Below are 23671 nucleotides of genomic sequence, written 5' to 3' on the forward strand. Positions count from 1 at the left end.
CAAGCCCACAGCTTGTCTTCGGCCGATCAATACTAGCTCACTGCGACAGATCCTGCACAGCCTGCAGGATAGGGGTCCCAGTCACAGCATGAAATACTACACTGATGTCCACATGGCCTCTATGGCAAATGTCACATCATGCTGCTGGTTTCATGTGTGCTGTCAAGGCAGATTGTTGTAACCAGCTGCTGCTACTGGGATGCTTTGGATGACAGTGTGCACACGCTCATTTGCAATTTGTTATGCGATATGAAATCATTAGAGCAAGTTGTGGGAAAAGCACCATGTGGCACCCGCACACCTTCTCTGGTTCATAAAAAAATAGGATCCTTTCATTTTAACGCCTTACAATATTCTTGATTGGACCCTGAAAAACCTGAAAAAAATGAAGGAGTTTTATGTATGGTTTGCAAAAATTGCATTAATTATCAAAATCAGCACCTGCAATCGCTCTTGAAACACGTTAATTTGAGATTCAGGCATGTTTAAGAGGTCAGGTGGACAAAATTACTACTACTTAATTTTATGTAGAATAGAGGGGTCCAGTATTGAAATAAAGAACTCATTAAGGGGTGTGCTGTGCATTCAAAGGAAAAATATAAGGTAGAAGAAAGATTTCCGTGTTTCATAGTGCACATTAAGCTGTACAGCTATTATTATTGTTTTATTGGCGTTCCATGATGTCAACTTTGACACACTTGGCCTTTTCTGCTCTCAACTGCCTGTAAAATGATAGGATTTGGATTTGATTGCTTTGTAACACTTTCAGGCATAATAAGATGATTGCAGTAGTGCAGGTTTGATTTATTCACTTTGCACCTGTCAGGTAGTGTGTCTCTATCATCTTTTTGTTCCTTGATGGAGTTCCTGCATGCATCCCTGCTCAGCATCTCTATGCCAGGAACCTCCTCTAGATGATAACTGCCTGTTTGCTGTGGTAAGAGCCAGTCCGTAATTCACACATAATTCATTTAAGCTCTTCAAAGCAAAAACATGCACTTTCATCTTTGTTCCCTGCATCACCTGTCTGTTTTTTGGGGATTGGTACCATATTTGGACAGCTATATATATAGTCTGGATTCACATTAGCCAATCAGATCCCAGGTTTGGGTGTCCCAGCCAGTATGAATCCATGACCGTTGCCTGGCAACTGTGGCTGCTGCTCTGTAATTCGATCTATGGAAGGATCCTGCAGGGGCTTGGATGTGGAGAGGTGAGAAGAAATCATCATTATATGCACACAGGGAGGAAATGACCGAGGGGGGACTCCATTTCTCTGCACGACTAAGCAACTACGCATCAACAGGGAGTGGAGAAAACAAAGATTTAATGTGAATAAATCCGTCACTTTTGGTGGCCATCTAACATGAGAATAGAGCATTTTTTTCCCATGAGGACAAATATAAAACTCCCATGTGTTAAGTGTGCTGATGCATGAAGCATCATGACGCAGTGCTGCTCCTCCTGCAAGACCGGGTCAGCACGTTTGATCAGTTGAAGCAGACCCGCTCAACCAGCTGTCACTTCCATTAAATTACATGCAATGCTGCTCCAGGGATGTGGACACTGAAAGGGTTAAAAAGGGGGAGGATGCAGAGTGGCTTGAAATCCATAAAAAGATGAACGACAGAGAGGAGCACACACAGAGAGGGAAAGGCACAGAAAATACAAGAGCAGCTGAGCGAAGACTCAAGAAACACACATGACACCAACGATTATCAGCCTATGCAAATCAAAAGGATCAACAGTGCTGTCAGCAGCACGCTTCGCAAATTCCTCGGAATTTTCTTTCCTCATTTCTGCATCCCTCCATCTCTCCCCACGTTTTACTGCATCTTACTTCCTCCCTCCCTCTGAGCATTATGCTGAGTGGCTCTGCAGCCGCAGTCATCCTGATCTCATCTCCTGAGTGCAGCCGGGCTCAATTGAATTTGTGAATGGAGTGGGACTGAAGAAGAACTCTGCTGGTGCTACCTGCCAGAGAGATAGAGAAAGAGAGAGAGAGAGACTATTAAGAAGAGTCATCAGAGAGTGAGGAGAGTGTGCTACAGCGGAAGGATGAGTCTTAACAACGGTCAAACTCTGACAAACTCTGCTGGACAGGACTCTGCCAGAAACGGGAGCACCAGCAGAGCCTCCTGGGAAGATGCCAGGACAGTGCGGAAGCCCTCTACCCCCACCAGGAAACCAAAATCTGTGAGTATGCTGTACTTATGGCCCAGTGAAGCATCCTGAAATATCTTTGTGCTGATTTTTTGAGAGTTAGAAAAATGCTTTGTAAAGAACATGAGCTGGCATCTTAAAGAACATATTTTGGTCGTTGTAAATGTATTTTCTCATCAAACTGAGGCATTGAACTGTGTTTGTCTGACTCTTCATCTCCACTGAGAAGTCAGTCAGGCTTGTGTTCACTTCTTAAGGATCCAGAACTGCAGACTGCCAGAGATCTGGTGTCGCTGAATGACAGATGAAAGAAGACAGACACTGTCTGCTTAACTTTATCAAAACAGGGTTTCAAGCTGGAGGGTTATTTGGAGCTGTTTTACCGGCAAGTGATGCATCATTTAGTGCCTTCAGTTAAAGGGATGTCAAGCTGCCTTTGTGTTGGCTAAAAAGTGACCACAGTATAGCTGGCTCTTGTTTCAGGGCACTTGGATAGACCTCTGAAATGACAGCCAGTGGCTGTCATTGTTTGGTGAGAACACGACAACATACCAAAACAGTGGCTCGCAGGATGCAGGGAAGTGTTTCAGGTGTAGGTGTGGCACAAACTATCCTGGAAAATAATCATTCACTTTCCAAATGTTTCAGTTTGAAATGTCTTTTAGTTTCTAACTGAATCATACATAGATTAACTTTGATGTTAAAACTTCCTAAAGTGATAGATCAGCACATTCATGGCCAGTAGCTGATTATTTTTTAAATAGAAAAAAAAAAAAAAAAAGACATTGTCATATATCACCATTACAGCAAATGGTAACAATTTGATTGAACAATTCAAAGAACTGTTCAACAGAGATGATTTTTTTTTTTTTTTTTTTTTTTTTGCAAAGAAAGGATCCATCTGGTCTGAGTGGGCTGCTGCCCAGGCTTTTAAAGGGTTAACAGGTGTCAGGGATTCTGGTTTTGCCTTTTGTCTGCCTCTTGCAGAGGAAAATATTTCATATCACACTGTTACTTCTACTCTATCACACAGCACGCTCCTTTTACCCACCAGTATACGCACTGAAGCTATGGCTCAAATGGCTGAGCGGTGATACAGCCTCCATAACATTATCCCAATAGGAGAGTCAGTAAACCTGTCATTCACTTTTTAATGCCTTTTTTCCAATCATACTGTGGCCCAGTGTTCATGTTTTATTTTTTTTTGTTTTTTTTTTATCTCCAGTAAATGTAGTTTATTTAGGTATTTATTCAGCGGATGTGAAGTCCTCAAAGGCAGAATGGCTACAATAATTGATCCCGACTGACAGACAATATCAGCCCTTCTAATTCAAATGAGGTAAACCCGCTGACTGGAGGCTCTCCAGTAGGGGATGTTGAGTCAAGTGCTCAAAACTGCCTGATTGAAAAACTTCCACCAGTGTTTTAGTGAGGGGAGCCAATCAAGACCAAGTGCGGCTATAGCTCGTTAGTCTGAAAGTTTTTAGAGGATGGCTCCATCTTTGTGTCCCGAGCGACAAAGCTGGATGTAAGTTAATGCAGTGTTTACGGCCTCTCGTCCTCCAGCCCAATCCAGAGAATGCTATCACCATAGCGTTGTCGGCACGAGTCCTCTTCAACATGGAGAAGGAGCAGCAGATCTACGAGCAGCGGGGCATGGAGGAGTACATCAGATACCAGGTGGAGCATGAGACAGAGCCTTTTAGCCCCGGCCCTGCCTTCTCTTTCGTCAAGGTGAGACACTGTGAAGAGACAGGCTGAGAAACATACACAGGCACATGCACGCACAGACAGAAAACACTGGTTCACAAACACACATGCATAGGCCTACATACATTTTCAAACCCAAAGCAGAGTGAATCAATATTCTCAGTGCCTTTTTTTAACACAGTGTGTGATGGGTCGTGCATCCTGGAGGCACTGGATGAATAATGAACACAAAACACCAACAAAGATACCAACACACACACACACTCACACATATACTGTATATACACTCACACTTCCAATCCCAATCCAGTGAGTGAGTCAGAGCCTTCGCTGCTTCTTTTTTAACACAGACGTGTGTTTGGTCGTGTTCCCAGGCTCTGGAGGCGGTGAACACACAACTGAGGGAGCTTTACCCCAACAACGAGGAGCTCTTTGATGTCGTGCTCATGACCAACAACCATGCAAACGTCGGCCTGAGACTCATCAACACCATCAATCATCACCGTGAGTGACTGAAGCGTGAAAATATGTGTCAGTTTTTTGCTGATTTCCTGTTTGCTGACATAATTCAATTACCGAACTGCTGATGGGACGGTTCACAAATGTACCCTATTGGTTAGTTCAAGCCAAAAGGGTCAGTCGTCCCTTTACCCTGAAATTGATGATTTTTTTTTCTTTTTCTTTTTTTTTTTTTTTTTCAAAATGAGACATCCACCATTTAATAAACTCTCCTATTTACCTACTGGAATAAAAATTAGGAATATTATCGGCAAGCGTTGAAGTTTGGAGTCATATCAAGACATTTGTTTTTGAAATCCTTCATTTTTTAGATGATGTCATGTAGGTTTTTCATGCATTTCCATTTCCTATAATACCAGGAAGCATTTGAGTATATGCCACTTTGGAATGACACCCATCAATTGTAGGTAGGGGTGGGGAAAAAATCAATTCACTTAAGTTAATTTTTTTTTTTTTTTATTCCTGACTTGATTTAGAGTAAGGATGCTGGTATCATATGAATTTAGATGACCTAACGAATCCATATTGCTCCAAAGTTAGTTAGGTGAGCTCTAATCCCATACAAACACCATGCAGGTTTTTTTTTTTTTTTTTTTTTTTTATGCATACAGTACAAATTTTGGCCTATTCTAAAATATCTGCATACTGGGCTGAAACAGTTTGAGCTGCATAAATTGGGTTTAACTGGAAAGCTGACACTTGTGGATTCCAGTAGCTCAATTTTATTCATGTGTAATGATGCCCCCATTGTAGCCATTTCATTGTAGAGAGACAGTTTTTGAAACTTGACATCAGTGGATAAAATGACTCTTTGTGCCCATTAGCATAATCACAGCTTGATGAAACTTAACAAACACAAACTAGAGACTCAGGGCATTCAGAGGATGTCTGTTTATTTATTTATTTTTTTTAAATTTTATTTAAATTTTTTTTTTTTTTTTACCATAAACAAAAATCGCTATAAATTGTAATATTTGTAAGAATCGCAATTCATGTCGACTCGGCATCAAAGTATCATGATAATATCAAAATAAGAAATAAGCATTTCAGCCCAGCCCTAAGTGAAGGTGTCATAAATCAAATTCAGCTAAAGATCTGACACCATGACATATTGTACCTGCTCTCACACACCCTTCCATCACACAAGCTCAGGCTCTACATAGTTCACACACACCCACACACACACAGAGGGTGGTCTGGGTTGCCCTGTGGATGTTCTGGCCGCTCTGCACAGCTGGCCCCTTCCATTCCCACACTGAGTGACTCTGTGACCCTGTGTCCCTCTCCAGGACACACAGACACATGAGTTTACATGATGTCTGCTGAAAACATCACAGAATCATGCCCTCTGCTGGCTCAGAGAGGGGACACAGGAGGTCAGAGAGAAAGGAACTGGAGGGTAAACTAGTGAACCGGAGCTACTTCATTCAACCCAAGTTCATTTGTTTGTTTCCTTTCTTAAGCCCTGTGCCTCGACAGCCTCCCACTCTGACCCTCTGGTGTTAGCGGTGTGGGTGCTGGTGGGATCTCTCCCACGCTCCACACACCACAGCGTCCCCCGGGTGAAGTGATGGGAGCACAGGATCTGTAATCTGTGGCTCTCTGTCAAAGATCCAGCACCCACTGAAACAGCCAAGTCGGAAACATCTGCCCTGCCTGAAGCGAAAAGATCTCAGGCTCTTTCCTCTCATGTCACTTATGGTTTACTCTTCACATCTGGTTCATTGCTGAAGGCTCATACCGCCAGCAACTTTACTTTTCCCTGGAGTGAGCAGTGTGACATACTTTGATGTCAATTTCAGTAAAGAATGCTAGTCACAGTGTAACATACTCTCAAACATCCATTATGTCTTATGTAAAACACCTTGAATTGCCGTTCTGTATGCAATGTGCTGAATAAATCAACTTACCTTGCCTAATGAGTAATTTGTCATGTGCTGCTTTGAACTCATTGTCATAACCAGTTCCAGTTTCATCACATCAATGATATAAAAATATAACTCCTGGTATTTATGTTTCTGTAGGAAGAATTCACAGCAGTCTCTTCTATATCTCTGTGTCAGCATGAATATCTCCTGCGTCGTAGAACATGAAGCTTTCTCCACATCAGTGGTTCACTGAGCTTTTTATTCTTCCTCTTGCAGAGCTGTTCATTGAGCGTTTCTGTATGACCGGGGGAAACAGTCCCATAGGCTACCTGAAGGCCTACCACACCAACCTGTATCTGTCTGCAGACCCAGGCAAAGTGCTGGAAGCCCTGGAGGAAGGTCTGTGCAGAAAGACAAGAGTCACGTGTTACTACGTGTTACTACATGTTACTGGGAGCTTATATTACACCCAGTCTACTCTGAGGAGGCTAATGTCATAGTCTCTGGTATGTGCTGCAATAACATTAAAGGAAAAATCCAGCCTAACCAGGGATTAGTAATTTACAGTGTATTCCTAGTGCCGGGCTATTGCTTTAGGGCATCATTCTGTGCTGTCACTGACAAACTTGCAAAACATGATACACACAGAGAGCAGTTGCAAAAAGAAGTGAGTTCCCCCTCTTTCATGCTGGATGTTTGTTTAACCGCTGCAAATCACACTTTTTTAGGGAATGACACTGAAATCTGACAGCTAATGTCCCCGTTTTAAATTGTTGAAGGTTTTTATTTTCCCTATGAAACTCCATAGCACTGGCAATGGCACCAGAATATATAATCTAAATCTCCAGTCCCTGTCTTTAAATGTGCTCTAGGCTGGATTATTTCCTTGAAACATGGATGGACACTTGAATGACTGATTCAATTAAACTACACAGGCATTATCTCAACAGTTTTAAGTGTGTATGTGTGTCTGTGCATCAGGTATAGCAGCAGCCACCATGTTCACCCCAGAGAAGATGAAGGAGGTGTCGGAGACCCAGCTGCGCGTGGCCTTTGACGGTGATGCTGTTCTCTTCTCTGATGAGTCGGAACAAATCTTCAAGGCCCACGGACTGGACAAGTTCTTTGAGCACGAGAAGGCTCATGAGAACAAGCCCCTGGACCATGTATGTGCACAGCATTATGTTTAAAAGAGTCTGCCCTGGACTGATAAGGAAATGTTATGCATGCATCTGAATGAACTGTAAAAACTCTTCAGCTTTCGGCACATATTATTCATGCAATATGTATGACAGCTCAAGATTTGACATAAGAGTCATCTTGGTTATTCTAAATTTATACTACTGCACATTTTACTTTCCTACATTCTAGTAAAAATACTGGTCTTAGTATGTTATAATCTGGAATTTAAGTATGGCCAACAACAGATAGAGGGTCTAGGCTTACTTTTTTCTGTCTTTTTTCTCAAGGGCCCATTGAAGGGCTTCCTGGAGGCGTTAGGGCAGCTACAGAAGAAGTTTTACAGCAAAGGCCAGCGCATGGACTGTCCCATCCGTACCTATTTGGTGACAGCTCGCAGTGCAGCCAGTTCGGGCACCAGAGCGCTGAAAACCCTGCGCTCATGGGGTCTGGAGATCGACGAGGCTCTCTTTCTGGCCGGGGCTCCTAAGGGTCCCATGCTGGAGAAGATCAGGCCCCACATCTTCTTTGATGATCAGATGTTTCATGTGACGGGGGCAGCGGAGGCGGGGATGGTGGCGTGCCACGTGCCCTATGGGATCGCTCAGAGAGTCGGCCAGAAGAAACAACTTAAGGACATTGAGGGTCCCTCGGCACCCAAGTAGCCTGGACATCACTGCAAGTCTGTGCAGAAGACTGGAGAATAGAGCCTTTTCACTGCAGCCATTTGGACATAAATACACGTAAACACTGGTGTCACTAATGACATTAATTAAGGGTCTGTTGCATTTAATTGTACCAGGGCTAAATGGAACAGAACCTTAATTAATGTCATTAGCAACACCAGTGTTTACCTGCTATTCATGTCATGCAATGTCCTTTTAAATGGGTTGAAAATGCAATAACAACCAGATGTTGTAATAAATTAAAGCATTATTACGTCAATTGGTGATTACTACTTCGAAAGGGGCGGAGTAACAATACAGACCAATGATGGAATAAGTCAAGCAAGTCAAATTGTTATTATTGTTGTTTTTGCATTATTAGTCAATATCATTATCACATCCTCAGTTGCACTTCATTACATTTTCACAAGTTATCAGGCTACATTACATGATTAGTTGCAACAAGGCAACAACTGTGTGTGCTTTAAAATTTTCCTTTGTGGAGGAAAATGACTCTTACATGTCACAAATTATCTATTTTTTTTTTTTTTTACCCATGCAATGACCTTTACAAAGTAAACAGCACTGTATATTAGTAATTTAAAGACAATATTCTATAGATTTTATAAGATATTTAAAGAGATGCCAGATTACACTGAAAACAAACAAAAAAAATCAATTAATCTGTTATGATAAAGTTTCCTCAGATCTCTTGTTGACAGGTGACTTAAATCTGTTGCTGAAGACTCTGAACTACTTTGAATGCAGCCTGGATGTGATGAGAGGACCCAATGCTGTGTGTCATCACTCCTATGCAATCAATCACTTTAGATACAGAATTGCTGGGAATTATTCAATTTCACTCCTTCACTGTACTTTAAAACTATTCCATTTCACTCTGTCACTGTTTACCTGTGCTTTGAAACTGGTGCCTTTATTTTATATTGATAGGGCATGGCATGCTGTTCTGTTATTGACCTTTCATTTGTCAATCTGGCATGCAGCTGGTGTTGTCCTGTGTACACACTGTGGTGGACTGATTACTGTGTTTGTATTTTACCATCGCAACATCAAGTTTAACTTATTGTCGGACATGTAACAAAACCTGAAGACAAATCAGTATATTTTTCTGATTATAGAGACAATGTGGATGATTTCCAACACATAATTTTGGTTTCTGTGTGCATCCTACCTGATCGAATACAATACATGTGTTTGGAACACACTGTGCAATGCTAGAAGATGGAGATCGATATAACAGCTGGCTGTGAACTTGTGTTAACCACGACTGTCCCTAAAGTGCCGACAGATGACCAGGAAAATCTTTGTGATCTGTAGACGTGAGTGTGGAAATAATCTGCAGCAGAGAGACGTGAAGCTTCAGGAACTACTTTACACTCATGGAAGGAGAATCTCCTGATTATTGCTGTTGTTTTGAACTGATTGTCTCTCCGTCTGTCTTTGTTTTGTCATTTGGGTGTATTGGGTGTTGTCGTTCTCTGTTGCACTGTTGTGTAGCTGAATGTGTGTAATGTGTGTAAAGCTGATTATTGCTGAATAAGACCAGGTTTGCTCAGACAGCCAGGTCTGGGTAAATGTGGGCCAAATGAATAAAATACATACTGGGGTCTGTTATGCTCTGTTTCAGCACTGATGGAAAAAGGTGACTTTATTTAAAATATTTCACCCGCTCTCACTGTCTCTTGTCTTTTTTTTCCCCTTAGTGATCAAGTGAAATTATTGTCTATGGACTCTCAGAAGTGAGCACAGTTCCTCAGTAGCCAATGAATGACCAGTGGCTGAGTAAATAAATCAATAAAATGACAATGTCATAAATTAGTAATAAAATTACAATGTATTCACAAATTAGATAATTTCCAGGCACCACACCGTGTGTATTTCTCCTTACAGCAGGGGGGGACAGAGATGCAGGTGAATTTAGACAGAATTCAAACCATGCTGATTCATGGAGGATCAGGGGTCTAAAACAACTTGATGGAGAACCACAACCAGGAATATATATCTTTAAATTATACTGTTATTTAAGTGAGATAGAAAACCTACCATCAAAATGACCATGCAGTGGAGAAATGCCTGGTGTTATTAGAAACTCAACACTCTAGCATCATGTGGGGTGGTGCAGGAGAGAAATATAGTGTGTTTTGCCAGTGTTTTGACTTGAAGACCTTAGAAAACACTACCTTAACTGTGAGAAGGGCTTCACTGCACTTCTTGTGATGCCTCAAAGTCACATTACATTAGTCACTAACAGTGTGAGAATGAGTAATGTCAAGAATCAACTTTCTGTCACACCCAGGGTGGTTTCATTTATTGTTAACATGCATGAACATGAATCAAGCTGGGTATTAATCAGTTCAACTGCCACAAAACATTTCTAACACATGAAATAGGCATGATGGCATTAGTAGAATGCTGTTGTTTCAGTTTTTGAAAAACTTTTTCAAAAGGATGGGTGTGGTGACTATTGCTTGACATTGATTTTAATGGCTATACACATTCTCTGTTTGTCTCTGTTCACTTTTCATGCTCATTCAAACTTTGGTCTGTCATTTGGCTTTACACGTTGCCCTTTCATTTTGGTGTATCAAACCTGCTTGTCTGAATCACCTTATGCTATCGCAGCTCAGTACACGCAAACTAAAATCCAATTCAGCCAGAATAACTGAGTGCACAAACAGCAGCCATTAGTCTTCTCTGTCCTGTTTTATTGAGCTACATTTGATACTGAAGGTTAAATGGCTTTTCATTACTTCCTCTGAAATAATTTGTCCTTCCAAAGATTTAATTTGCCGTTATCTCAGAGCAAAGGTTTGCAGGGTAATACACTTTGGTCCCCAATATTTTAGAAGAGGTAGCCTGAAGACATGAGATGACAGAATTATCTCTTGGCAGAAAGCAGAGTTGAGATAAGACTTTTTGGCTCTGAGCCTTGCTGCAGTTTAGCTGCTTTTGACATGAGCTGGAACTTTCTAGATACCTTACGGAGAAGCTTAGTACACAGTTACGCACATACAGTAAATACGTATTTTGATGGCAGATACAGTTCTCAAAAATAAAGGCAAAGCAATGCAAAAGGCAAAATCTAACAAGAAGTTATACAAACAAAATATGGTAATGTGGAGAAAAGGCTGCCCATGGATGGCATTAAGTACAACTGAGGAAAAAGCAGAGTGGTATCATATCTCTATAATTTTTCCTGTGACTCCCTCTGATGTTTATGCTCTATCCTCTCAAGAGCTCGTCCTGCAAACGCTGAACAGATTTTCATGTGGTGAAGCAATTTAGATTTTAAAGTCATGATATAACTCCACTGTAGGTTATTCTTAATCACATAAGTAGAAAAAAAGAGTAGAATTTGTTAACAAGTGTTTTGTAGGCAAATTGGATGTGCTCTTTCCAGGATAACAGATGAAAAATCATTACACTCATGTATTTCTATGAAAAAAATTTGTTTTTGTCAGTTAGTGTTGTTGACATGGTGTGAATTTAATATTTAATATTGCTTGTTTTTATTTTTGCTGTTTTTTCATGGAGCCCATGATGATTAGCAACCACTTTCTGTAAGCGAATGAGGATCCAAATAAAAAATAAAGAGTAAAGACAAAATTTCATGTCTTTTTTTGACATATTCATGTTGTTGCCTGGTCTCTACCTGCTATATTTCTCTGTCCTCTGCCGAAATGTTTCATAAACACTTTCAACTCAGTCTTGAAGTTGTCATGTGTTGAATTAGCGCCGAGTAACAGCCCATGATTGCACAGCTGTTTCCCTCCAGTGCTTCTCAGCTGTAGCAGACACACTTCAGCTCAATGCCAACATGTTTTTAGGGTGTGTTTTTTTGGAGAGGGGTTTGCTGTCGGTGTTTCCTTATCTGCTTCATATACTGTCAGAAAAAAGGGGTACAGCAGGAGTCCATTTATGCCCTCTAAGGTACAATCTGCACAAATGAACCCCCTACAGCTAATTGTTGGACCTCAAGGTAATTATGTGAACCTTTTTTCAGAGTCAGAAAAGTACATATCTATTCCCAAGTGGTAAAAGGTGCATATATGTACCTTTTCTTCTAAATGAAAAAGTACCAGGAGACAGTATTTGTTAGGCCAAATACAATGAGTTAATGAATGAATGAATAAATCAATTAATCAATGCATATATAAATAAATGCCTAAATAACTAAATACATTTGGAATAGCATTAATTTAAGGTACATTCTAACATGTAGGCTAGTGCACCAGTGACTAGCCGTTGAACTCCTAAAGGTACAATTATTATGTTATATTTTCAGAGCATGTAGAATATAGACCTATCCTACTCTGTCACTGCTTCCACATTGTGTGCTCCTGGGAAACTCAGCTGTTTTCAGTCAGCCCTGTAGTGTGTAAGAACAGCTACACAAGACACAAACAAGCCCAGAAAACATCTTTTCAAATGCATTTTAATGAGAATTTCTTCAAACTGGATACAAGAAATCTTTGAGAATGCAAAAGCAGGAAAAAAGGGATTTATTTGCTTTAAGATTAAATGGTACCACAGTTATGATGATCAAAGTCAATCAACACTAAGAGGATACCTTCCTTCCACATTTCCAAGTAATGGTCCAGTTTATTCAAATGCCAAAGTAAAGTGGGAATGATTAGAACTCAATCATTTGAAAATTTACTGTCATTTTTATTTAGTTAACTGGCTCATTAGGAGGATTTTTTAGGCTGAATGGTTGGTATAGATACGAACAATATTTGATATATATATATATATATATATATATATATATATATATATATATATATATTTCACACATGGTGATGCTTAAGCATTCTTGATGACTAAGTTAAGATTATGCTACTAAGCTGTTACTGCATTATGTAACTCTAGTGCATAATTGTGCCATTCTCTCATGGATTTATATTTGGTGTCAGATGAGTGCAGCCACAGCTGCACCCACACTTCCTCCAACGGTGGCCAGAGTCGCAGTGGCGGCTGTTCCCAGGCCACCCATCCCTGCAGGGAGAAGATCGAGGTTAGGACTCTCATCTGAGCAGCTAAAAGTTTCTCCATCCATCACTTGTGGACATTACACATCTGAGACATGTATGGTCAGACAGAAAAGGAAAGGCTGAAAAAGCTTAAGAGGAGGACAGACAGATTCCTGCTAAAGCCAGACAGAAGTTGATAAAGGCCATATGACATCTGATGCACCTTTAATTTACACATTCATGGACATTTATTTTTCTTGCCACTACCATACAATTAAAGCATGCAAGAGGATTAAAGAACAAACTGATTTTTGCTTTTACCTGCTGACGTCAGAACAGACACCAGACTCCCTGCTGCCACTCCTCCTCCATTGGCAATTGCAGCGGTGGACATCATGCCAGCGGCGTACGAGCCTGCTGCTATCCCGACTGAGGTGAAGCCTACAGCCCCCAGAACAACAGGAGCCAGGACCACTGTGCCCCCTGGACAGAGATTTCATACTAGATCAGCAAAATATACGAAGAATCACGCAAAACGAAGGGCTGCAACACCCAAAAGCTTTGCGTTTGAACTATTTCCCCCCTTCATAATATGTTTTATATTTGACTAGTTACATTTAAATAGCCTGCATATGTTTCCTGAATGATTTTCCAATTGCCTTACCTGCGCCAGCTGCAACGGCCACAACAGTAGTAACTAAACAAACAAAACAAAACAAAAAACAAAAAACAAACAAAAAAAAAAAAAAACGCAAAAATGAGAAACAAATTATTTTTAGATCTGCATCAGTTGACAAACAGGAATTAGGAGCAAAATGAAACAGAAGAGTGGACTAAATCAGAAGAATAAATAGCCGATATTTTGTCGAAGAAGCAAGAGCTACTCACGCAACCCCATCTCCTCTGAGTCTGAGCCGCTGTTCCTCTGGTCAGCCTTTATATCCCGGCCACCTCTCATTTCAGGGGAAACGAAACTTAAACAGAGCAGCATCCATTGGAAAATAAGACTAAGCCACCCCGTGAGCTTAACCAAAGGATGCCATAGGAGCAGCCCATCCCAGAGGAATGCCGCTCCTCTGGTGCAGCCGGTGGAGGAGAGCCTGTTTTCTCGCTTTATTTCTCTGTAAGTCGCTCGGACCGTGACTTTGCAGTTTCCTTGTTGCGCATGTCTCGGTCGGCATTAAACATGGTTGTCTGCCGTGCGCACGCACCATACTAAATTCAGTCCAAGTCAGTCTGTATTTAATATAGCAAAAGTCCTTCTACAATGACTTGTTCCTAAAATGTGCTTTATAATCTAAGTGGATGTATAATGTGGCTAAATACTGGCACATAAGGGTCTTAATCAGCATTATTAGTGTGATAATCCGGGGTTGAGAAGTCTTTTGGCGACGCTGAGGGTCGGTTTGAGATTTATATAGGTTAAGTACTGTTCCTGCAGCAGAGCAGGCTGCAGTGTGCAGTGGTCCATGGTCTCCACTAGAGGGCACTCATGTCTAAGTCCCTGTTCATTGACGTTGGGTTATGTCGGCAGCTATTTTTAATGCTTAATGTTGATTTATAAGGCTTGGCATAAGGCTTTTGTAATGTACGGACTTGAAATTATATGCAAAAGCAGATAAGAATAATTATGATTTTTAAAAATTGTCTTTATTGGTTTTTGGTATGCTACCACACATCCCATACAAGCCTCATATTTTACCATGTTTATGACGACACTGGCTACCAAAGGCTACCAAGCCAGCACTCCAGGGGTCCAGTCTCTAAATGGGCTAATTATCATGACTTATTGATAGCTTAAAACTGAGTCCTTATAATAAATATCCTCACTGCCACTTCTCACCAGACAGCCTCTCTCTCCTGTCACCACGCTTCTGAATGAAGCGTAACCTGGCAAATTTTGAATAACCTGTTAGTCCAGTCCCTTTTCCCATAAATTAATTTGTAGTTATGTTTACATCATTAGGGATTGCTTGTCATAGGTGTCTGGATAAGGGGTTTTTGTTTGATGTGCCAGTCTTATCCTGCCCATCAAGGACAGAACAACCAGCACCACTTTGCACAGATGTGAGACAGATATCTGTAAAGAGCACACAATCACATACACACATACACATACAATCACACACAATTCAATTTGTATGTTCTGAAAAATAAAGGACTTTTTATCTTTCTTTTTTTTCAGATATAGATCTATATGGGCCTATTTCACCCGTAACAGCACAGATGTCACTATGCTTAACAATATAATGTTCTAAAAAAACATTCAGTTTCATCTGGAAATTGTCTTCTAATATCAGTCTGTTATTGCCAAATAACATAATTATCTGTTGTCTTTACTAGAAACAATGAGTGAATTTGAATCATTTTCTAACTGAAAACGAGTGGTATATTATAAGATAAGTAGTCTTGGAACAATAAAATTAAAATATAAAAGAGTGATTGCATAGTTATGAGAGCATAAGTTACTTATGAGGAAACAACACTATTGGATGATAAGTACTGTTTTTTTTTTTTTTTTTTTTTTGAGTGTTTTGGACTGAGTGAAGTCATAGCTGGTCAATTTGACCCACTAACACCAAAGTTGTGGGCAACTTTATAACACATTAGGAAGGTTAAATTTCTGTTTATCCTTGGAAAGTGACGTCGGCAGCGCTGCAGTGAAACCAGAGGCAGTTCAGCACCAACAGAGAGAAGAGACATGAGGCTTGTGAATATTGGGTCCTATATTCATCTGTGTGACTATGGGGTGAGAGAATCAGTGCTCACGTTCACTTCTCCCATTAGAGTGAATAGACTCAGGATGGCTGCTAGTCTCGAGACTAGCAGCCATCCTGAGTCCTGAGATCTTTCTTATGACTTAAAACTTTATTGAAATTTCCAGTTTCAGTAGCAAGTACACACATATAAATAAATAGATAAAGGAATAAATAAACAACAACATTCCAATAATAAAAATATGTAACAGGTAACGGAAGGGAGAAAGGAAAAGAGAGAGAGAGGCAATGAAAAAATAAGTAAATTGGATAAAATTTCCACTAAAGGCATCAAATATTACATAACATAAACAAGGTCCTTAAACATCCAAAATACAAATTTGCTCTAATATGTGAATACATTTTATATTGTTAGAGGTATTTATCTGATATTTTCCCCATGTTGAAACACAGTCTTCCCATCTGTCTGTCTGTAGAAAAGCTGTTAGCTGAAAAACCCAGCAGCCCTTGCTACCCCAAGGTAAAGTTCATTCACATGCATTCAAATTTCTTGCCCTGCATCAATTTAATGTCCTTTTACCGGATTTTATTTCGAACATGTCTAAAATTCACATGATTGTGAGCATCTTGATATCGAAGGAGATTTCATCGATATCAGAGTCGTCCTCCTCAGCTTGAATGGGAAAGGGAACGCTAAGATGTGTGCAGTCATTCCATGGGAAGTGTTTTTGAGGCAACACGCCCACAGCCTGGCCCCTACAGTGACTCAGCATTGAATAAACCAAACTACGGTTAATGCAGTGATAAACTGCTAGATTGACAGATGTCCCAGTTAAGCATTTTGTTAATTTTATTTTAATATTTTTTATTTTGACCTTTGGACGTGTTGAACATTTGTTATTCAAGTACGTGTTGTGTTATTATCTGAATTTGGTCAATTTTTGCCCATAACAGCTTTTGGTCGCAGCTGTTTAGTAACGGTGTCCTCGCCTCCCTTTATATTAATATTTAAGGCATTTCGAGTTTTTATTCAGGGTCTAGTATTACAGAGAAAAACTGACCTCGATAGAGTATTCAAATATGCCTTATATCTGTCCTGGGAGGGATTGCTTTGTCTCATATAAAGATCATATATTTCCACAAAAAAAAATTTTTTAAACGAATGAGGCATGGTAGTTTTTAAATTTCTTTCTTATTCTTTTTTTATGTATTTTCTTTTTTCCCTTCCCTTTCCTCCTATCAATCGTGCTGATGGGACTTGGGCGCAACAAGACAAACAAACAAACAAAAAAAAATATAAAATAAAAAAAATCGACAAAATCTCGCGAGCTTTTACGTAATCTGTGCTGTGTTTACTTTGTGGCTTCCTGCGTCTGTCGCTGGCAGTGGCGGTCTGGATAACGTAGGCTACGCTCCGCTCGGCAGCTCTTTTCGTGTGCCAGACATCACATAATAGTCACATCGAGATGGATGTTGCAGGGGTTCTGCCGCCCAGCTTCGGATATGTCATATTCACCTACCTGTACAGCTGGATTATGCTGACTTATCTTGGGATAAAGGTCGGAGCTGCCAGAAAGAAGTACGATGTCAAGGTAGTAGCCGTTTGTGTTCAGTACTGAGAGCTTGTCTGATAGCTTACCTGGGCAGAAATGTAACCTGAATGTTGGACCTTCGTGTAAAAAGTTTGCCAGCCTCTTCTAATGTGATGTATTTCTCGGTGTCTCCTGTGCAGTATCCCACCATGTACAGCGACAAAGAGCAGGTGTTCAACTGCATCCAGAGAGCGCATCAAAACACACTGGAGGTCTACCCACAGTGGCTGCTCTTCCAGACCATCGCAGCTCTGGCCTACCCGGTACGTGCCATGCTCTCTAGTTGTAATAGTAATAACGCTCGATTTATGTAGCACTTAAAACAAGTGCAAATGCTGCACAGTGAAACCCTGCAGTCAGTTGAGAGGCAGCAACACCCAAATGTCAGCAAAAACATGGAGATGAAACAGTAAAATATGTAGAAACAAAGGAGGACATAAAAACAGTGCATAATTACATAACTTCAGGGCATAGTTAATATTTACACTGACATTCCCTCACAAATTATCCTCCATGGCCACAGTTGGTAAAATATCTATTGCTTCTCAAAATCCTCTTTTTACATACTCAAATATCCTCCTCACAGTGATCCTTATTGTTGGACATACAAGTGTAGTGCAGCTCGCTGATGTTACTACAGATAGTTGGAGGAGCAAACCAGTATGACCCTGAACTTTGCCATAGATTATCCAGATAAAAGAGAGGAACTAAACCATAAAGACAGTATCACAGTGACTCAGCATACTTGGAGCACACCGAAATGCCTGTTCATGTTTAATATTTTCTCCTGTCTCTCTTTGTCCTGTCACAATCTCAGTTAACGGCGGCCGTTCTGGGGGCCATCTGGGTGACCAGCAGGTTCTCCTATGCCTGGGGCTACTACACAGGAGGTAAGACCCAAAATGTCCTAGTGCAGTTTAAAAAAGTGATATAGGACAAACCCACCTGAACTCACTTATTTGCCTTTTTTATTCATTGAAAAAGACTCACTCACCTTTTTTTAGGCTGACATAAATCTGTGCATATCTATTTTTTTTTTTTAATGTATAGTTATTGGTTTAGTTGTTGTTTCCTCTATTATGACCACAGATTGCTTACCTATCTTATTACTACCACCGCATCATCATTTTTCATACTTTACAATTTCCACAAATAACATAGATGACACTTTGTGACATTAGAGGTGTAAGTGCCGTAAGAGTTATGGCGATGGGTTAACTCTCTTTATTGCTCTTTGCCCAGTTTTGTTTAATCATTCACATAAGAGAGAGATAGTGCATGAGCAGAGGGTTATGAAACTATGACACACTTAAGAGAGATACACCTATTATTTTAGCTTTCGAGTTTGAATTATGGTACTCTCTCTGTTCAGTCATTATGGACAAACTGTATACAAACATCTGTTGTCTGAAATAAATTAAGTCTTAAGATTCATCACTCTTAGATAAGAAAGTCTGACCTCTAGTGAACAAATAGAGTATGGGTAAATTTGACAAAATTCAGTTTAATATTGTTGTGGTGCTCTGTTGTATTTCTGTCTCCAGATCCAGCCAAGAGGATGAAGGGTGCCTATGGCTACATTGGATATCTTGGAGTCATTATTCTCTCCATAGCTGTAGCTTTGCAATTGCTTGGAGTCTTTTAAGTTGATTTTCATTTTGAATTTACTTCCAGGTCTGAAAACATTGGACTCAGCTCTCCTTGCTTACATAACCATATTTGAATGTATAATTATTAGCTATTACTTATCTGTACAGTTCTTTCAATTCTGTGCTCATACAAAGGTGAGGGTGAATGTATTCAGTGCCACTTTTTTTCTGTTGACCTCTAAGCTTTATTTCAATACCTGTTTGATTAAATAAACAAACACTGTGATATATGGACATGATTTACCCAGGTGTGAGTTTAATAATTTTGTATAGTATAACACTGTTCATTGATGCAAGCTTTCCAGTGTGTGAACAGGGACGGGGTCAGCAGCAGCCATGTGACTCCCACATGGCCTCTTACACAAATCTTCCATCAGTGAGATCATACCCACTGAATGGCTTCAACAAAGTGACTGAACTCTAAAACCATTCATGCAGGTCCATCCACATGATGTAGATCCCACTCCCCAAAAGAAAGAACAGCTAATTAATCAACTAATCAACCAATTCATTAATTAATCAATTAATTAACTAACAATTACAGTTTTAATTCAAGTGCCATTGTCTATGAATCAGCAATTCTTAAGCTGCAACATTTACCTCAGCCTAAAAAGCATCCAGCAGTGATATCAAATCTCAGAAATCAAACTTACCTCTGCATCCATTGAAAAACAAACAGGAAACATACATTTAAAATACATATTAAAATACATATTCCTGAAGATGGATGTAAATAAAAGGAAGGAACTGTCTGCTGGACATGGAGTTGCCCAGGCTTTTTGTCATAAAAGGGCATATTCTTATCTATATGGGTTAAAAGAGCTTGACATGTAAAGGTAATAGCATATAATGCATATCTGATGTGCTGCCTTCATACGCCATTTCTAAACTGGTACTTCTGAGTTTCAAAGTGATAAATATAACTTCTCGCGCACTCGAGTGCTCTTGTTGCTAAATTAATACTTTGTCATTAAGTAACAACAGTATAGACCTTAGCACTTAAGTTTTTTTTTTATTATTATTAATATTAGTTAAGTGGCACTGAGACACATTGTGCTACCGTTTAAGGATAGATATACATCGGGTTGTTGTACAGTATATTACGACACAATACAGCACCGAAAAACAGTACAACACTGCAACAAAATTTCTTCATTCCCTCGGCTTAACCCTACCTCTCAGTAATTAAGTCTGATACCACAGAAAAATCGGACTTCTAATTAGTCCCTTTACATTCATGCACGCTTAGCTGGTAACGGTCAAAATTCCCAACAGCACCCGAAGGCACCACCCCCTCCGCCTTTCCACATCAAACGGGTGTGGACGGACTGCGCATGTTCAAGACTGCTCTCTCTCGGAAGCAAAGTAAGGAATATCCAGGGGGTCCACATCAAAAACAGGAAAGAAAAGGTAATGTCGCCGTGGAAAGCGATATAATATCAAGGCGATAACGTCGACATGTGTGTTTCTTCCTGATAACGCCGTTGTCTTTTGACTTATGGTATTGTTTTCCACGATTCCGCAACACGGACAAGCCTTCGTAGAAATGTTTGTTGCTGCCAAAGCTACGAACAAAGGCTTTGGCGATATAGCTAATTCTGTATGTGTAGCTAACATTATCCTGATATGACACCCATAGAGATGATACACTAATATCGTATGTTATCTGTTTGACGTAAATAGATGTGTTCATTTTGTTTGAATGCTTAAAAACATCTTACGGTTGTCGGTGCTTTGTGTGTGAGCCAGGTTTCAGTTGTGCATCATCATGACTGTACGGCGTTCACGCATAAAGATGTAAAGTGACTTTTCAGAGTTCAGACATCAGGTTTTCAATGGTTTACTCAGCCAGGTGTCGGGTGTGGAGACGTTTTTGACTCGTTGGACGAAGTTTCTGAGGTTTTTGTTGTTGTTCGTCGTCCCATATCCTCGTTTCCTGTTTTCTCAGAGTCATGTCAGGATTTCTGGACGGAATCCGGTGTGGAGACTGTGAGTGCAATGTGGACTGGGGCGAGAGGAGAAACACCATCGCTTCCATAGCTGCAGGGGTGCTGGTATGTTGTCTTACACACACACACACACACACACACACACACACACACACACACACACACACACACACACACACACAACTCTGGTCACACTCCAGTCTTATGACGAGATATACCTTGTGAGATTTGGGCTGCACGATAATGACATGTCACACCTCGATATTTATGCCAAACATCTTGATAGCGATTCAGTGTACAATATGACTATTTGTTAATTTTAAGTGTAGCGACAGTGAAAATGAGCATTCCCCAAAAAGCAGCATAATAATACCAACTGGATATAGAAAATGCTGTTATTTATTTATTTATTTATTTTAAATTAGAATAGACCAATCACTGTCTTATGTCGTCTTAAATAATAATAAAAAAAAATAATAAAAAAAAATCAAACATTTTGCTGCAACCTCTGCTTCCACACAATGCTTCACCTATATTTTAAGTGTCGAAACAGTGAAAATTGAGTGTTCTTCAGAAAACAGCATAATAATACTAACTGGATGTAGAAAATGCACTTACTTCACAAAAATATTTTTTTTAATCAGAACAGACCAATCACTGTTTCAGGCTAACCCTAAGTGTGGTCTCACCCATATTGTTGCTTTTTGAGATATTAATGTCGCACATGTTTGTATATTGTTCAGCCCTGGTAGTTACTAACTGTCAGGGTGTGTGGCGCTGTGGAGTGTCCTAGACTTCACACTGACATGTGACTGAATCACATCAGGAAATTGTCATTGACTGCTGAGGTGTGCACCGTCACTTGTGTTGTTGCAGTTCTTCACTGGCTGGTGGATCATCATTGATGCAGCAGTGAAATATCCCAAGGAGACCGAGTTTCATCATGCCTATCACACCTGTGGAGTCATTGCCACGCTGGCCTTTCTCATGTAAGACAGACGTTTCATTCTTTCTGAGAAGCCTTGGATCTCTAAGTTTGAGACCTTCAGATATACTGTACATCTTACTTTTTTTTACATAGACCCAGTCAACGAAAGCAATCAGCGAAAATGACAAAGTAGTGTCTGACATGTTTGTGATTCCTTTTTCTTTCTTTTTCTCTCTTTCTACTCCAGGATAAACGCTGTATCAAATGGCCAGGTGAGAGGAGACAGCTACAGTGAAGGCTGCATGGGGCAGACAGGTCTGTGTTTGTGTGATATGATGATCTATATTCTCAGTATATTTTTCCATGCACGTTTAATTTCCTTTCCAGTCACCCATGGTGTATACAGGCATCGTCATTTCAATAAAAGGCCCTTAAAAAAGCAGTACAAAGCAATGAGCTGGGCTTTGACACTTGCAGGGATTATGCACCCAGCTAAAATGTCTGGCCTCCTCGCTGGTCACCTGATTGGCTTAATGCTGTCTGTCTTTAATTGGATTGGAAGTCCAGAGACCTGTGGTTTTTACTTGTGCTCTCACCCCAGGCGGTTTGCTTACATTATTGCTCCAGCACACTCATATGCACTGAAGCCCTGTGTGAACCCGCCCCTCTTTATCTCTGTGTGCAGGAGCTCGTGTGTGGCTCTTCATTGGCTTCATGCTGGCTTTTGGCTCCCTCATCGCCTCCATGTGGATCCTGTTTGGTGGCTTCGTTGTGCCTCGTAAGTCTGCACGTCTGCTGAGCCTATCTCAATGTGCCCGTACAGCACAGCAATCAGCTGTGGACTGGGACACTGAAAAGCATTTAATAGTACCATGCCAATTGGAAGTATGCAATATCATGCATTTAGTAGCTCTAAAGAAAACACTCTTCCTTTGGATGCAAAATGTTATCACAAATTGTAGAAATTACAGGTAATCCAACAAGTTACAGTAATTATATATAAGGGGAATTAAAGATTATGCAAAAATGTAACAAGCAGCCCTTAATGTTTGATGTAAACTGTGCCAGGTTAAAAAATAACTGAAGCTATTTTTGTAACATCTGTCCATTTTTATATCTCCTACAGAGAAGCCTATTGTGTACCCTGGTATTGCCATTTTCTTCCAAAATGCCTTCATTTTCTTTGGGTAAGTTAAATGTTCTTTGAGGTGATATTATTTCCAGCCTACATACACCGTTTCAGCGCAAGTATTTTGTGTAAATTGTTTGCTGTTCTTACCATCTGCTCTTCTGATTTAGGGGTTTGGTCTTCAAGTTTGGACGTACTGAGGATCTGTGGCAGTAATGGACTTGGTGTCTTTTTTTTTTTTGTCCACTGTTATACTCTCTGCTTTCTATATTGTATGAGACAATATGCTTTAGCAGTCATTCACTTTATATATTGACTTTTTTTAGCTTTCAAATTAACATGTTTAATTTATAACTTTTGCTGTAAAAAGGCTAAATCATAACTTTCTAAGCACAAATTGTCATTGATTCCTTTAAAGTTTGGGTTTTTCCAAATAAGGCACATCTTTACATGTGTCTCTTTGCACTCCAGAATGGTGGAGCCATGTTGTTACAGTGGTTTACAACTTTGAATTGTGTCTTGGAAGTTAAACTATCCTGAATGGTCTACATATCTTTTGGCTATATTTACTTCTGTGCAGTCCATTAATTTGAACTGTTCTGTCGGGTG

General features: G+C 40.1%; 4 protein-coding genes across 5 annotated transcripts; 3 read left to right on the forward strand and 1 right to left on the reverse strand.

Moving 5' to 3' along the window:
- Positions 1-1883: 1883 nt before the first annotated feature.
- LOC115380654 (cytosolic 5'-nucleotidase 1A-like) lies at positions 1884-9793 on the forward strand. Of its 2 annotated transcripts, none has more exons than XM_030081781.1 (6): positions 1884-2196; positions 3730-3897; positions 4248-4377; positions 6537-6659; positions 7242-7426; positions 7730-9793. In XM_030081781.1, the coding sequence occupies exons 1-6, from the start codon at positions 2059-2061 to the stop codon at positions 8102-8104; spliced, it is 1119 nt and encodes a 372-aa protein (XP_029937641.1). In that variant the 5' UTR covers positions 1884-2058; the 3' UTR covers positions 8105-9793. The 2 variants fall into 2 exon arrangements, with proteins under 2 accessions (XP_029937641.1, XP_029937642.1); XM_030081782.1 differs by having other exon boundaries at positions 1884-2109.
- A 2750-nt stretch (positions 9794-12543) lies between these two features.
- On the reverse strand, positions 12544-14233 carry LOC115354293 (interferon alpha-inducible protein 27-like protein 2A). The gene is made up of 4 exons (XM_030044618.1): positions 13987-14233; positions 13763-13795; positions 13420-13581; positions 12544-13123 (listed from the first exon to the last, which is right to left on the reverse strand). Exons 1-4 carry the CDS (start codon positions 14087-14089, stop codon positions 13038-13040), a joined length of 384 nt encoding a protein of 127 aa, XP_029900478.1. The 5' UTR covers positions 14090-14233; the 3' UTR covers positions 12544-13037.
- Positions 14234-17182: 2949 nt separating this feature from the next.
- On the forward strand, positions 17183-19295 carry mgst3b (microsomal glutathione S-transferase 3b). The gene is made up of 4 exons (XM_030044588.1): positions 17183-17407; positions 17548-17670; positions 18225-18297; positions 18952-19295. Exons 1-4 carry the CDS (start codon positions 17282-17284, stop codon positions 19050-19052), a joined length of 423 nt encoding a protein of 140 aa, XP_029900448.1. The 5' UTR covers positions 17183-17281; the 3' UTR covers positions 19053-19295.
- A 1049-nt stretch (positions 19296-20344) lies between these two features.
- tmem50a (transmembrane protein 50A) lies at positions 20345-23614 on the forward strand. Its single transcript, XM_030044587.1, has 7 exons — positions 20345-20466; positions 21005-21110; positions 21882-21994; positions 22181-22248; positions 22619-22711; positions 23060-23120; positions 23233-23614. The coding sequence occupies exons 2-7, from the start codon at positions 21009-21011 to the stop codon at positions 23276-23278; spliced, it is 483 nt and encodes a 160-aa protein (XP_029900447.1). The 5' UTR covers positions 20345-20466; positions 21005-21008; the 3' UTR covers positions 23279-23614.
- Positions 23615-23671: the final 57 nt, after the last annotated feature.

Source organism: Myripristis murdjan, chromosome 22, assembly GCF_902150065.1.
Source record: "Myripristis murdjan chromosome 22, fMyrMur1.1, whole genome shotgun sequence".
Lineage (NCBI taxonomy): Eukaryota > Metazoa > Chordata > Actinopteri > Holocentriformes > Holocentridae > Myripristis > Myripristis murdjan.

Excerpts from the sequence above, each read along its gene's own strand:
- tmem50a (XM_030044587.1), top strand. The coding sequence starts at position 21,009 with ATGTCAGGATTTCTGGACGGAATCCGGTGTGGAGACTGTGAGTGCAAT. Across the intron at positions 21,995-22,180 it reads GCCACGCTGGCCTTTCTCAT|GATAAACGCTGTATCAAATG; the intron begins GTAAGACAGACG and ends TTTCTACTCCAG. Across the intron at positions 22,712-23,059 it reads TGGTGGCTTCGTTGTGCCTC|AGAAGCCTATTGTGTACCCT; the intron begins GTAAGTCTGCAC and ends TATCTCCTACAG.
- LOC115354293 (XM_030044618.1), bottom strand. The coding sequence starts at position 14,089 with ATGCTGCTCTGTTTAAGTTTCGTTTCCCCTGAAATGAGAGGTGGCCGG. Across the intron at positions 13,796-13,986 it reads CTCAGAGGAGATGGGGTTGC|TTACTACTGTTGTGGCCGTT; the intron begins GTGAGTAGCTCT and ends TTGTTTGTTTAG. Across the intron at positions 13,124-13,419 it reads GTCTGTTCTGACGTCAGCAG|GGATGGGTGGCCTGGGAACA; the intron begins GTAAAAGCAAAA and ends TTCTCCCTGCAG.
- mgst3b (XM_030044588.1), top strand. The coding sequence starts at position 17,282 with ATGGATGTTGCAGGGGTTCTGCCGCCCAGCTTCGGATATGTCATATTC. Across the intron at positions 17,408-17,547 it reads GAAAGAAGTACGATGTCAAG|TATCCCACCATGTACAGCGA; the intron begins GTAGTAGCCGTT and ends TCTCCTGTGCAG. Across the intron at positions 18,298-18,951 it reads CTGGGGCTACTACACAGGAG|ATCCAGCCAAGAGGATGAAG; the intron begins GTAAGACCCAAA and ends TTCTGTCTCCAG.
- LOC115380654 (XM_030081781.1), top strand. The coding sequence starts at position 2,059 with ATGAGTCTTAACAACGGTCAAACTCTGACAAACTCTGCTGGACAGGAC. Across the intron at positions 4,378-6,536 it reads CAACACCATCAATCATCACC|AGCTGTTCATTGAGCGTTTC; the intron begins GTGAGTGACTGA and ends TTCCTCTTGCAG. Across the intron at positions 7,427-7,729 it reads AGAACAAGCCCCTGGACCAT|GGCCCATTGAAGGGCTTCCT; the intron begins GTATGTGCACAG and ends TTTTTTCTCAAG.